Source organism: Cucurbita pepo, chromosome LG10, assembly GCF_002806865.2.
Source record: "Cucurbita pepo subsp. pepo cultivar mu-cu-16 chromosome LG10, ASM280686v2, whole genome shotgun sequence".
NCBI classification, from domain to species: Eukaryota; Viridiplantae; Streptophyta; class Magnoliopsida; order Cucurbitales; family Cucurbitaceae; genus Cucurbita; species Cucurbita pepo.
Window position 1 is genome coordinate 7,855,687 of NC_036647.1, and position 15,007 is coordinate 7,870,693.

The following is a 15,007-nucleotide window of genomic DNA, read 5'->3' on the forward strand; positions in this document are numbered from 1 at the left end:
AAAATTCCTATAGCATGATAAAAGGATAAGGAAGAGGTTTCGTGAAGAAATCGAGCCTCGAAGACCCCTAGAATCGGCTACCCAATAAGAAATCCTCTGTTTTTACTCTGGCGAGGAATCATATTTTGGACGAACTTTGGAAGCAAATATCTTAGGCTACGATCCAAGAAAAGGTACAACATCTATCATAGCTCTTCCTTATAACACCCTCTTTAAGTTTCATGAAGGAATCGAGGGGCGAAACTGCGTGATAGGAGCTGGGGAGGGCGAGTTACAGACAGCGGCAAGAACAGTTGCGCGTGTCTTCTTCCCGTATGGAGGAAGAAGACGATGACATGGACGGTTCAGTTGAACCGGCCATGTCAACCCAAAAACTCGACCTTTCCTTGGTATTTCTCAATTTTAACCCCCTTCTAGATCGGTTCTCATGAAAAACTCTATGGTTCAAGAAAGTAGACACAATAAGGAGTCTGTGAAAGGAAAGTTGAAGTAATTCGGGTGTCGGAAGCTCAAGAAAAGAGGTCCCGAACGTCGACAACGAGGTAAGTAGCCACCTTGACTTTTTGTTAAGAAATACTTGTAGGAATCACTTGGACTTCTATATGAATCCTAAACCAAGAATGAAATTAGGATATATGAAAATAAAACCCTAGGAACCGTAAGATAAGACCTTGAACCGAACAAATTGCTCGGGATTTAGGTAACGTTAAAATAACCCACTAGATGAAGTCCGCTGCCTATGAAATTTTAATGCTGAGCATATTATAGAATTTTGAGGTTATATATGAAGTTTGGTAGTAATTGGAAAAGGATAAATAGGTAAAACAAGAAATGGTGCAAAATGACCATAATGCCCCTAGGATATCTACCTACGGTTCATGACCTAGATGACCACCAAATGCTATGAAACCCTGAAGTAGATCTTATTTTATGATGTTTGATGATTTGGTGAAGTTTGAAAGCCATTGGAACACGTTAAGTAGAAAAACCAAGAATTAGGGGTAAAATAACCAAAATGCCCCTAGGACTACTTATGGAAATTCAAGGTCTATACGTGCTCCAAATGATTTGCTATTTCTTATAAGGTCCATTATGAAGGACATGAAGATATGTTTGAGGTCTCGAGTTGATTGGAGCAAGTTTGGAACCTAAACCAAGTTAGGACCCAAGAAACACCTAAAGTTTCATCACAAGACTCTGGACTCTTCTAGAACCCTCTAAAAGACTCCCTAGTAATCTATGACCTTCTAGAAAAACTCACACTAAGATGAGTTCATATGGTTACAAATACAAGATTACAACTTATACCTCAAGAAATCAAAGACCTTAAAAACTTACAAGATTAAAAACTAAGAACAACAACACACAAGCTTTACAACTACCCAAGTAAGAAGAATGCTAGGTAGCACTCAAGGACGAGGGACCAAGGTCCCCAAATGCAAGGAACTCAAGAATGCTAGGTAATGGTCTAGTCATGTCCAAAGTGACCCATGACCTCCCACCAAGCGGTGCCCAAGAATTCCTCTTCTAGGTGGGATGCCCTGCACCATGTTTCCTTTGCAGGATGTCATGCCTCAAGTTTTCCTCATCTAGAAGGGATGCCCTGCAGACTTGTAGGATGCCATGTTTAAGTATGCACCGAGGAAGTGACCTTTACGGTCTATTAAGGGGAGTAGTCTAAAGTCACGGAGGAACAAGAAGAGAGTACGTTACCTTAGCCACGAATCAAGAACCTCTTAAGACCTCCCACGGTACAGCATGCTCATGACTTAGACTACGCTGCTTGGAACGCATGAAGCCTTGAGCGTAGGTTAAGCATATTGTATTATAGGGCAAGCCCTTGATGCAGTATTAAGACTACATCGCTTGGAACGTAAGAAGCCTTGGATGTAGGTTTTCAAACTATGCCGCTTAGAACGCATGAAGCTTTGGGCATAGGTTAAGCAAACTGTATTATAGGGCAAGCCCTTGATGCAGTATTAAGACTACATCGCTTGCAACGTAAGAAGCCTTAGATGTAGGTTTTCAGACTATGCTGCTTGGAACGCATGAAGCCTTGGGCATAGAATTAAGCAGACTGTATTGAAGGGCAAGCCCTAAGATGCGGTAAGACTACGCGCTTGGAACGCATGAAGCCTTCGACGTAGGTTAAGACTGTGTCGCTTGTAACGCATGAAGCCTTGGACACAGGATTGTCAGGTGCATGTCTAGTGTCGTAAATCCTAGGGGGAGTGTCTTAGAGAACGAATCTAGAACAAAACAAGAACAAAAAAAGTACCAATAACAAGAGAAAGATCAAAGACTAGAACATGGATCAAGATCCTAGTTCTAAGGACAAGAACCAGGAACAAAGGACCAAGAACCAAAAACCATAGTATAAGGCACTTAAAGGAAAACCAAGGTTTTAGGATTCAAGGACCAAGATCCTCAAGAAAGATGAAGATAAGAACCCCAAGTCAAGAACAAGAATTAAAGGAGGCCTAAGTACTTACAACAAGGACAAGATCAAGAACAAACAAGAACAAAGAATGTGGTACCCTAGCATATCAAGAACACGATTAAGAGCCTACAAGTAGGCTACTTACTGAGTCTTGTACTCATTTCTTATTCTCCATTTTTTTTTCAGGTGAAAAGGAGCTGGTTGAGGTCGGGAGCGGACTCTGGAGCAGGTGCCATAGACTAACCTCACCCATCGTTCTCAACCCTTTTGTTTTAAAATGTTTTACATCTGTTCCTTATTCTGTCTTTTAACTATTATGTTGTATTTTAAATTACTAATGTGCACATACTATTTTGGTATAATGTAAATTATGTTTTAAATTTTAATGGTTTTATCAAGAATGAAAAATTTACCTGTCTTTTAGAGTCATCGCGTCAGCCCTGTCCTTACAACGAGAGCATATCAAGACCCCTATTCCTTCATTAATTATCCTCCAATTCACCCCTCAAGCTAAAGGATGAGTTTTTTAAGGAAAAATTTATAGGTTGACATCCAATTTCTTACTCCAAGCTCTTGGGTATTAGGCACAATTTGTGTAAAAATGAGCGTTTCTAAGGCAGCATGATAGACCTTCTCATGCCTAGACATCTTCATGAAGAACATCTCTCTCATCTCTACGAACTAAATTGGATTGACCTTAACAACCGAAATAGTCTCTAGGGCTGAATCATGAGTTACCCATATCTGGCTTGAAACTCAGCTGTAATGAACATTCTTTGATTTCCCTAATTCTAGAACTCGAATGGTTTCGTGGTCTTCTAGTAAAATGATCCTTGAACACTCAAAAAAAACATTTTGGAATAGATTTGGATGGATAAATTTGCATCAACAGCATGAATTGAATTTCAAAAATCCTGGTCGCTTCAACTATGGAGCTCAAATTGGGGAATTAAGTTATGAAAACTTTTAGCCCTTGGCTTTTTCATGAAAATTGTAGGTAATCATATTTAGAACGTGTAGAACAAGTTTTGAATAAATTGGTTAAAAAACCTTCGAGAGTAAGGAATCCACCAAAAGCTTCATTCTCAAGATTTAAGAACTATCAACTATCATTCCATCCTTGTCCCAGATTCAAAGTCCAAAGTATTCACCACTATATCATAAAACTCCTTGTTGAAATTTACTTTTATATTGTGTTCATGTTTTATGTCAGCGGAGTCATGTTCCATAAATTAATATCAAAAGTCAAGCTCAAGTTATAGTTATTGAATTTGTTGGTGACCACAAGAAAAAAAAAATTGAAGTTAGATGGAGAGGAGGAGTGATTTGAATGATGAGGAGGGAGTTTCTTTTATAGGGGGATTCTCGGAGTTGGTTGGGATTTTTGTGGATGAAATTGAATTCACCTCCTTCTTCTATTCCGTAGTAACTAATTTCAAATTACTATCATTAGCTTCAACACCCTCCTTTAAACTGAATTCTCGTCAATCAGTTTAGGACTTCACTTCATCTTCTTGATATACATCTTGGATTCTGCACATCCCCATCTTTCTTCTAAGCTTCTCGAACAATGGTTGTTTCAAGGGCTTTGTGAATAGGTCTGCGATTTGTTCATCACTTCGGCAAAAGTTGAGTTCAATAATGCCTTCTTTACACAAATCACGCAAGAAATGAAATCGAACATCGATGTGCTTGCTCCTTCCATGCAACACAGGATTTTTAGACAACTTAATAGTTGACATATTATCACAATATATAACCGTCGTACCTGGTTGCTTATGATTAAGAATTTCAAGCATTTTTCTTAACCAAATTGCTTGGCACGAGCATGCTGCTGCTGCCACAAATTCTGCTTCTGTAGTTGAGAGTGTTACAATAGGTTGCTTCTTTGAAGACCAGCAAATAGCTCCTGAACTCATCATGAAAATACTTCCTGAAGTACTTTTACGATCGTCTATATCACCTGCATAGTCACTATCTGTATAGCCAACCATCTTCGAATCATCTCCTTTCTTGTAGAATACCCCCAANTTGCATAGTCGCTATCTGTATAGCCAACCATCTTCGGGTCATCTTCTTTCTTGTAGAATACCCCCAAATCAAAAGTTCCTCTCACATAACGAAGTATCCTTCTTGCTGCATTGAGATGTTTTTCCGTTGGATGCTCCATGTAACGACTTATCATACTAACCGCATACATGATGTCTGATCTTGTTGAAGTTAGATACATCAAACTTCCCACAATTTATTTGAAATACCTATTATCAACCTCGCCCGTCAATATCCTTGTGCAACTTCAAACCTAATTCTGATGGAGTTCCAAATGTGCGCTCATCCACATTAAATCTTTCAAGTAATTCTTGAGCATATTTCTTCTGACAGATAAAGTTACCTGCGGGAGTTTGAATAACTTCTACTCTAAGAAAATATCTCATCAAGCCAAGATCTGTCATTTCAAATTCCTTCATCATGCTCTTCTTAAAAAATTCAAACATTTCTTCATTATTGCCAGTAAATATTACATCAACGTATAAGCAAATAATGATAATGTTACCTCCCTTTTCAGTTTTCACATACAACGTATGTTCATGTGGGCATTTAGTGAATCCCATCTTTTCAAAATGAGAATCAATGCGACTGTACCATGCCCTCGGAGCTTGCTTCAAACCGTACAAAGCTTTCTTCAACTTGTATACTTGTTCCTCTTTGCCATTTTGAACAAAACCTTCTGGTTGCTCCACATATACTTCTTCTTGAAGCTCTCCATGTAAGAAGGCCGATTTCACATCAAGTTGATAAATAGGCCAAGATTTCTGTGCTGCAATAGAAATTATGAGCCTGATAGTGTCTTGACGTGCCACTGGTGCAAATACCTCCTTATAATCAATTCCATACTTTTGCTTGTATCCTTTTGCAACAAGTCGCGCCTTGTACTTATCCACCTCACCGTTTTCATTCAACTTGGTTTTGAAAACCCATTTTACTCCGATTGTTTTCTGCCCTCTAGGAAGATCAGTGAGCTCCCAAGTCTTGTTCTTCTCTATGGATTTGATTTCACTGTCCATAGCTTCCTTCCATTTCTTCTCCTTTACTGCTTCTTCATAGACAATTGGATCACTATCCATAAAGAATGCAAAATAACCACTATCACTTGATTCATAGTCCATCTCATAATCAATCATCCAGTTTGGTCTCTTTCTTGTTCTTGGATGTCTTTGATTATGATCATGATCTTCTTCTACTGGTTCTTCTTGTTGAGCTTGTGATGAGCTCTCTCCATGCTCATAGTGAGGCTGAATAGGGGCTTCAGTTTGTTCTTCTTCAAGATCTACAGGAATCTGCTGATTCACAGTGATCTTTTCTTCCCATGTCCAAGTCTTCTTTTCGTCAAAGACTACATCACGACTTACCACCACCTTCTTTGTCAAAGGATCATAAAGCTTGTACGCCTTAGAGGTCTCGCTTACTCCAAGGAATACACACTTCAAACTCTTGTCTTCAAGTTTCTTCCTTTTCTCATCAGGAACGTGTGCATATGCTATGCACCCAAAGATTCTAAAGTGGTCTACTGCAGGTTTTCTTCCGCTCCATGCTTCTTGTGGAGTCATATCTCTAACAGAAAAGGTAGGGCACCGGTTGAGAATGTGAACGGACCAAAAGACAGCTTTTGGCCAGAATTCCTTCGGGACTTCTCCTTTATTTAGTAAACTTCGAACCATGTTGAGAATGGTCCTGTTTTTCCTTTCGACCACACAATTTTGTTGTGGTGTATATGCTGTTGTTAATTGACTCCTTATGCCCTTCTCTTCACAAAATTTAATAAACTTGTTCGAGCAGAACTCTCCACCTCTGTCAGTTCTTAAAGCTTTGACTCTTGTTCCAGTTTCCGTCTTCATAGTAGTACAAATTTTTTTGAAGTAATCAAAGGCTTCTGATTTGGCATGCAAGAAATAAGTCCATGTTTTTCAACTAAAATCATCGATAAGGGTCATGAAATATTTCTTGTTACCATTTGATGCTGGAGAGATGGGACCACATATGTCTGAATGAATCAACTCCAAAATTGCTTGAGCTCTTCTTGATTTTCCGGATGGAAAAGAATTTCTTTCATGTTTTGCTACTACACAACGTCTTTAATCCTTTGAAGTGTAGATGACCATACCTAAAATGCCAAAGCCAGGTGGTATTTTCTTTCTTCACCATCAAACTTTTGGCGACGATATTTAACGTCAACGGATATAGACGGTTGATGGTCATCTTCATCTTAGCAATCAATCCTCTTTTGGAGTCATAAATCTCACATTCATCATTTTGGAATGTGATCACATACCCCTTTTCTTGTAACTGACCGATACTAAGTAAGTTGACCTTCAGATCAGGAATGTAAAATACATTAGAAATAGACTCTACAAAGCCATTTCTAGTCTTGATATCTACGGTTCCTTTCCCCATCACTTGGGAGAGTTGAATTGTTGCCAAGAGAAACCGTAGTATGAAAATTAGCATCCAGAGTTTAGAAGAATTCCTTACAACCTGTCATATGGTTGCTGCATCCAGAGTCTACGACCCATACACCTTGATCTGCAACCTTCATAGCATGGAATGACATTAACAATCTTTCTTCTTCTCTTCTCTCCACAAAATTGGATTGATCTCTTTTCTCCTTTTTTTTGGAGCCAGCCTGGTATAGCATTCATTTTTGTAATGTCCAAGGCGTCCACATCTGTAGCATTCCACCTTAGACTTGTCAAAGTCTCTCTTGCCTTTGTTGTCATAATCGTCTCTGACTAGATCTGCTGACCTGCCAACATCTCCACTTCTTTCTCGACTGCCTCTCCCAAGACCTCTGCCTCTTCTTTGCCCTCTACCTCTAGGGCTTGAAGTTTCACCTGGTGTGGATATCTTTAAGGCTGTCATCTCTTCTATTGCACTTGTACGATTGAGTCTCTGTTCATGTACTAACAGGGAGCTTTGGAGTTCATCTATTTGCATCTCTTCGACATTGTTTGCTTCTTCGATAGAACATACAATGTAATCTCACTTTGGAGTTAGATAGAGCTAAATCTTTTCTACGACCGCAACATCCGTGATTGAATCACCATGCATCCTCATTTTACTTGTAAGACTTATAACATTGCCAATATAATCATTCTCTGTTTCTCCCTTTTGCATTTGGAGAATTTCAAAGTCTCTTCTAACCGCTTGAAGTTGAGCACGCTTTACTCTCGTTGAGCCTTGATACTTCCTCCTCATAGAATCCCAAATTTCCTTGGATGTCTTCTTCTTCAGCATTGTTTCCAAGATAGTCCTATCACATGGACTGAAATAAATAGTTCTTGACCTTCAGGTCCTTCAACTTCGATGCTGCTAACAATTGCTGTTGACCAGCTGAGAGTACCTCGCCTTCATTTGGCTCTTCATAACCCGTCTCCACAATATCAAAGAACTCCTTTGATCTGAGAAAATTTTCCATCAACATCGCCCAATAATCATAGTGACCATCGAACCTCGAGATAGCGGGCTGAACGTAGCTCTCAACTTGTTTTTCTGCTGCCATTTTTGCTGCTGCAAGATTGCTTTGATACCAGTTGTTGGCGACAACAAAAAATTGAAGTGAGATTGAGAGGAGGAGTGATTTGAATGATGGGGAGGGAGGTCCTTTTACAGGAGGGATTCCCGGAGTTGGTTGGGATTTTTGTGGATGAAATTTAATTCACCTCCTCTTCTTCAGTAGTAACTAATTTCAAATTACTATCATTAGCTTCAACAGAATTCAAAGTCAAGCTCAAGTAATAGTTATTGAATTCAAAGTTTAGAGCTGTTTTGTCTAGCTCGTTCGGATCCTAATGAAGAATGAAGACCAATGTTACCTATTTCAATGTTTTGAGATCCATGTGAAAACCATACATGAAATTTTTAGAGTCATTTAAAATCCATACACAAAACACATATTTGCAATCATAATAAAAAAAATCAAAATACCGATTTTAATAATAAAAGAAAAAAGGACTTTTTTAAACTAAAATTGATGTAGGTGTCCCTCAATCGATAGGACCCATTGATGTAGGTGCCCCTCAATCGATAGGACCCCTAAAATAATAGACGTATACCATTTGGAGAGGTGAATACGCAGTATTCTTTAATAAAAAGCAAAAGAATAGTCCATAAGTAAAGGTGTTCCGCTAATTCATTTAAATTTTAAAAAGAAAGAAATATTATCTTCAATCTGACCGTGACGCTCTCCCAACTAATAATTAAAATAAGAATTCATAAATAAGGTATTCTACGTGGATCGAACGCATGACCTTTAAATCTTCAATCTATCACTTTCCCAACTGAACTATCCACACTGAAAATTAATATTAAATTCATTATTCTAGTTATGCAGTCCAACTTGAAACCAAGTGCGGTGAAGATCGAACACATGACTTTGAGATCTTCAACAATCTAAAGCTATCCCCACTATTATTAAATATAAAAATTCATAAGTAAAGGTATTCTCGTCAATTCATTTCAAATTTAAAAAGAAACGTGGATCAAACACATGATCTTCAGATCTTCAATCTGACGCTCTCTTAACTGAGCTACCCACTAATATTTAGAATGAAAATTTGTAAGTGTTTGTATTCCTGCGGTGAACGTCGATCAAAGACGTGACTTTCAAATTCTCATTTTGACACTCTCTCAACCGAGCTATCCAACCAATATTAAAAATGAAAATTCATAAGTAAAGGTATTTCCGTAAATTCATTTAATTTTAAAAAGAAATATTCACTAATTTTAAATTGAAAAGTCAAGTTGGGGACTTATTTACCAAGTACAGAGCTATACACAGCTATCCTGCTCAATTTTAAAATGAAATAATCACTAAATTCAAAATAAAAATTCATGAGTTCATGTTAATTAATTTAAATTTAAGTTTTAGATTGAAAATTCGAGTTATGCAACTTGACACCAAATGTGATGAACGTGCATCGAACATGTGATGTTCAGATTTTCAGTCTGACGCTCTCCTAACTGAGCTATCCTCGCTAATAAATAAAATAAAGATTTATCAATAAAGGTATTCCCGCTAATTCATTTAAATTTCAAAAAGAAATATTCACTAATTTTAGATTGAAAAGTTGAGTTATGCAACTTGACACCAAATGCCGTGAACATGGATCAAACATGTTACCTTCAGATCTTCAGTTTCATGCTCTCCCAACTAAGTTGTCCTCGCTAATAAGTAAAATAAAAATTCATAAGTAAAGGTATTCCGCAAATTCATTTAAATTTTAATAAGAAATATTCACTATTTTTAGGTTGAAAATTCAAATTATGCAACTTGACACCAAATGCAATGAACATGGATCAAATATGTGACCTTTAGATCTTCATGCTCTCCCAACTAAGCTATCCCTGCTAATTGTGGAGAAGTGTTGTCTTCACATCTATTTCCAATTAAGGATGTTGAGGACAAAAAGGTGAGGCACGTTGGAACAAATAACAAGATTCATGGACATCATTTCATTTACAAGCTTGTGATGAACGGTCTGTCTAGTCCAATGAATCTAGGTAAAATCATTTCTTTTTTATCATTGTGATAGAAGTTATAAATGACGATGGTATTCCTTGGTCATATATTGCAAAGGTGGAGTACCATGTGTTTAACTTTATAGACCCCCGTTTCATATCCTTTGAAGATGTCCTCAAGGATTTTAACAAGCATTAGATTGCTTTCCCTGCTTACACCAAGCCCTCTCTCTATATATGAGTGACGTTACTATCTCTTAACTATGAAAATGACATAGGCCACAATAAAATAATCACATAGTTAAGTGAATAGGACGATTATAAGTAAAAGGACTAATTTATTATACAAATTCTCTACTTTTATTTTGGATATGCTTATTATCTTCAAAAGTTTTACTTCCTAGTATCACATGTTTGAGTATACATATTAAAATGATTAGTAAAGCACTTATAATTTGAATGATCTTCATACCCTAATTCATGATAAATAAATAAAATAATTAGGAAGCGTATATGTGTGAGATCAAAATAAGATGCATAAAAAGAACCTACCGTAATTACTTTATTCAGCAATTACGACTTTTAATCTTAAAAGTAACTTAAAATATTGCAATATTGTGATTCAATCATCTGTTTTGTTTTGAAATTAGGGAGAAACTAAAAATATAATTTTTTAAAAGATGGAGAAAATTCATAACCCAACCAAAATATGTATTCAAAGATGAAGAATTCACAACCACAAAAGTAGGTAAGATAAATTCAATAATTATATAAATCGGTTTGTCACATTTTCAAACATGAACGAACTTCAATTTCGAGTATGTGAATATCATCACTACAAAAAAAATATATCTTTTCATAGAATTTTAGAATAGCATTTTTAAAATAATGCTATGAAAAAGAAGGAAAATGACCCAATAATAATAAAAAAAAATTCCTCTCGATCCTCTCTTTTCTTTTCTGTTTCCCCTCCCTTCTCTCATTTGTTCCGTTCTTTCTCTTAGCCCTAGATCTACCTCTTGTCTCTCATTTCTTTGTTTCTTCAATCATTAGGCGGCTGGAAATGATCGATAATGACCACAATGGTGGTGGAGGCGGCAGCGAGGATCATGATCGGAATGTAGAGGATTGGGATTGGGCGGCTCTGCAATCGCAATCATACAACCAGAATGAACTAGACAAGATGTAGAGGAGCTGACTTCTCGGTCCGGCGGAGGAGAAGAAAAACAAATATGTTGACTTAGGTTGCATAGTGTCGAAGAAGGCTTTGAAATAGTATTACCGATGGAAACAAGATGTGCCCTTCCTATTTTTTCCTGACTGACGCATGGTATGGCTCCCGTTATAAAAGATTTTGTATTTTAATCAACCTTTTTTTTCTTCCGTTGTTGTTCAGTTTAGAAGCCTAATGCTTGAAATGGCCTTAATGGTTGGTGATAGACATAGACAAGGACTTTTGATTTTGATGCATCACTCTTGAATTTGATTCTTTAGTTATGTAAAATTGATTCTTTAGTTATGTAAAATAGAGTTAAGGGTTATTTAAATACACGAGAACCATTGTTGTAGAATAGCTTTCACTTCAGTGTTAGGAGGGCATGTGTGGTTGTGGTAAGGAATGAAGGGGATTATTGGCACACGATTAGAAATACATTAGTTTGTAAAGTAAATAGATTATAAAATTTCAATTATGAATTGAAGTCATGACATTTAACGCATTATGTATTTCATGTGTGTTTAGTTAATACTGAGTACTTGGATACAGTTTTATTACCATATAATTAATTCTGAAAAATAAATTCTATGAAAAGGTTATTAGAATAATTATAATTATTATAAATGATTAAATAACTTTATTATAGCATAATATTAAAGCTATAAATATTATATTACAACGTTAAAAAAAAATGTAATTATAAGTGCACAATATTTTAACATATAATAGCTAAAAACACTATAAAATGATTACATAACAATTTATATAAGCTATAACCTCATACTTTATTATAGAATTTATTATAGTTACTCTATAAAATGTCCCAGACTTTTAATAACATGGGTTGTCACAACCTACGAAAAATACTCTAAAAAGTCTATGATAGCGTCTTTTCGTAAGTTATTGTATTCATTATTTCTTGTAGTGATGGAACGTAATCTACAGTACTTTGCAAGTAGCTTTGAGCACACACAAGAGATCAGAAGTTGAATTTCCTTGGAATGGCAACCAAATAACCGAAGATTATTGTTGAATTTCCAAAGAATACACCATAAATTTCATTTATAGATATAAATGGAATCATTGATATAAAACCGTGATTATACAATTGCATTTTCACTAACAAACCACCTCAAAGTGATCATGAGGCTTCAAATTAAGAAGCCTTCAGATTACTCAAAAGTGAACTTTTAAGACAAATGAAGCTATATTTGAGCAAGAAGAATCATGTTCCATGTGCCAGAGATGGAGACACCAATGCAAGCAATCATTACCACCCAAAGTTTCTTTGATATTGTAGTTGGATCTATGAGCCTCATCCCTCAATGGGAAAGAGCAGTTATATCCAACATTCTTACTTGTGTGCCTCTATTCTTCTCTACTTTGCTTCCTCTCGATAACGGTGTGGTATTGACATAGCTCATATTGATAATAATCATTGTTAAACGTAGAATAGATCATATCTGTATATAGTAAGATAATCTAGTGATTTACTAGTTTGTTATCAAATCTATGATTTAGAAGGTAATCTTCATTATACACATCTATAAATACATGAGGTCATGACCCTAGGTCATTGTGCCATTCAACCTAACATGGTATCAGAGCCAAGGTTTATTTTTTAAATGTTGACCATATCTTCTTTCTCCTCTCTATCCACCATCTCCAACACTGTCTTAACTACCATGGCGACCTTTGGCCCAATCCCTCTACACCATGCTGTCACAATTCGTCTAACCAAAAACAACTTCATCATATGGCGCGCCCAGCTCCTCCCCTACCTACGGAGTACGAAGCTTATGGGCTACCTCGATGGCACCAATGCCGCACCTGCCAAGATGGTTCCTTCCTCAACTGCTGCTGATGCTGAGCTGGTCTCTAATCCAGCCTATAATTAGTGGTATGATCAGGATCAACAGGTCCTTAGCGGCCTTCTCTCCTCCAAGGAGGCGTGGGATACCCTGCAGCTACTACGTCCAAGGAGGCGTGGGATACCCTGCAACGGATGTTTTCATCGTCAACTCGTGCTCGCACTACTCAGATTCGTGTTGAGCTCGCCACGTCCAAGAAACGAGATCAATCTGCTGTAAATTATTTTTGCAAGATCAAAGAGCTGGCCACCGAGCTGGCCGCCGCCGACTCTGCCTTGCAGGATGATGATGTGATTGCGTATCTTCTCGCTGGTCTTGGCCCTGACTATGATCCCTTCGTCACCTCAATGACTACCAAGAGTGAAGCCCTCACGCTTGATGATGTGTTTGCACATCTAATGACGTTGAAGCTCGCCAACTACAACACCAGGCTGAACTTCAGTTAAATCCGGGATCTTCTGCCAATTATAGTGGTCGTGTTGAACTTCAGTTAAATCTTGGATCTTCTGCCAATTATGCTAGTCATGGTGGTCAGCAGAAGAATCATGGGCGTAGGGATCGTGGTCGTGGTCGTTCTCAAGGTTATGCACTCTCTCGTCCTGGTGGTGATCGCCGTGGCCCTTCTGCTCGTCTTTCCTGCCAGATCTGCGGCAAAGTGGGGCATACTGTTATCCGCTGCTAGCATAGGATGGATGAGTCCTATCAAGATGAACCTTCTTCTACCCCTCCTACGGCACTGGCGGCTACTTCCTCTTACAAGATTGACCCAAATTGGTACAGCGACACAGGCGCTACGGATCATATCACCAGTGACCTGGATCGTCTCGCTGTGCGTGAACGTTATCATGGAGGTGAACAAGTTCAAGTCGGCAATGGAGCCGTTTTGCGTGTTTTGCATACTGGTCATTCTCTAATTAATACTGCTACTCGTCCTCTTGCGTTGCGTAATATTTTGCATGTGCCTGAAATTTCCAAACATCTTCTTTCCGTTCATAAATTTTATCGTGATAATGACGTATTTTTTGAATTCCATCCTTGGCATTTTTCTATAAAGGATCGACAGTCGAGGAAAAGTCTCCTAAATGGGAGGTGTGAATCTGGTCTTTATCCTATTAAGCCATCCGATGTCGATAATCTCAAGCACGCCTTGGTGAGCAGATCTACTACTCACGCCCAATGGCATGCACGTCTTGGACATCCTTCATCTCAAGTAGTAAAATCAATTTTGCGTCTCAATAATATTTCGTGTGCTAGTGAGTTATCTTTATTAGTTTGTAATGCGTGTCAGTTAGCAAAAAGTCATCAATTACCATATACTAGTTCTTCCCATAGGTCTTCGTCACCTTTGGAACTTATTTTTTCGGATGTTTGGGGCCCTGCACCTCCATCTGTTGGGGGTTTTAANATTCTCAACACCCTAGTTATCTCTGCAAGCTGGATAAGTCGCTTTATGGCCTTAAACAAGCTCCGCATGCCTGGTTTTCTCGCCTTATCTCCAAACTATTACAACTGGATTTTACACCTTCAAAGGCTGATGTCTCTCTTTTCATTTTTAACAAGACGGGCATTTAGATGTATATCCTCATCTATGTTGATGACATTATTATTATTAGCTCATCTTCTACGGCTACTGAGAAACTTCTTACACAGCTTCAGGATGATTTTGCCGTCAAGGATCTTGGCATTTTGAGTTATTTTCTTGGGATTGAGGTCCGCCATACTTCCAATGGACTTATTCTGACACAACATAAATACATTCAAGATTTATTGTCCAGAACCAATATGCTCACCTCCAAAGGTGTGCCCACACCTATGCTTCCTAGTGAGAAGTTGTTATTGGATGGTGGTGAAAAGATTTCGCCTGAGGATACTACTCGCTATCGGAGTGTCGTTGGTGCTCTCCAATATTTGTCTCTGACACGTCCTGATATATCATTCTGTGTCAATAAAGTGTGTCAGTTCATG

At 37.7% G+C, this 15,007-nt stretch overlaps 1 protein-coding gene and 1 non-coding gene across 2 annotated transcripts; both read left to right on the plus strand.

Annotated features, from left to right (window-relative positions):
* Positions 1-12,856: 12,856 nt before the first annotated feature.
* On the plus strand, positions 12,857-13,724 carry LOC111803757. The gene is made up of 3 exons (XM_023688293.1): positions 12,857-13,045; positions 13,213-13,427; positions 13,514-13,724. Exons 1-3 carry the CDS (start codon positions 12,857-12,859, stop codon positions 13,722-13,724), a joined length of 615 nt encoding a protein of 204 aa, XP_023544061.1.
* On the plus strand, positions 13,315-13,453 carry LOC111804584. Its single transcript, XR_002816548.1, has one exon. It is a non-coding gene; the product is annotated as a small nucleolar RNA Z247 (small nucleolar RNA).
* Positions 13,725-15,007: the final 1,283 nt, after the last annotated feature.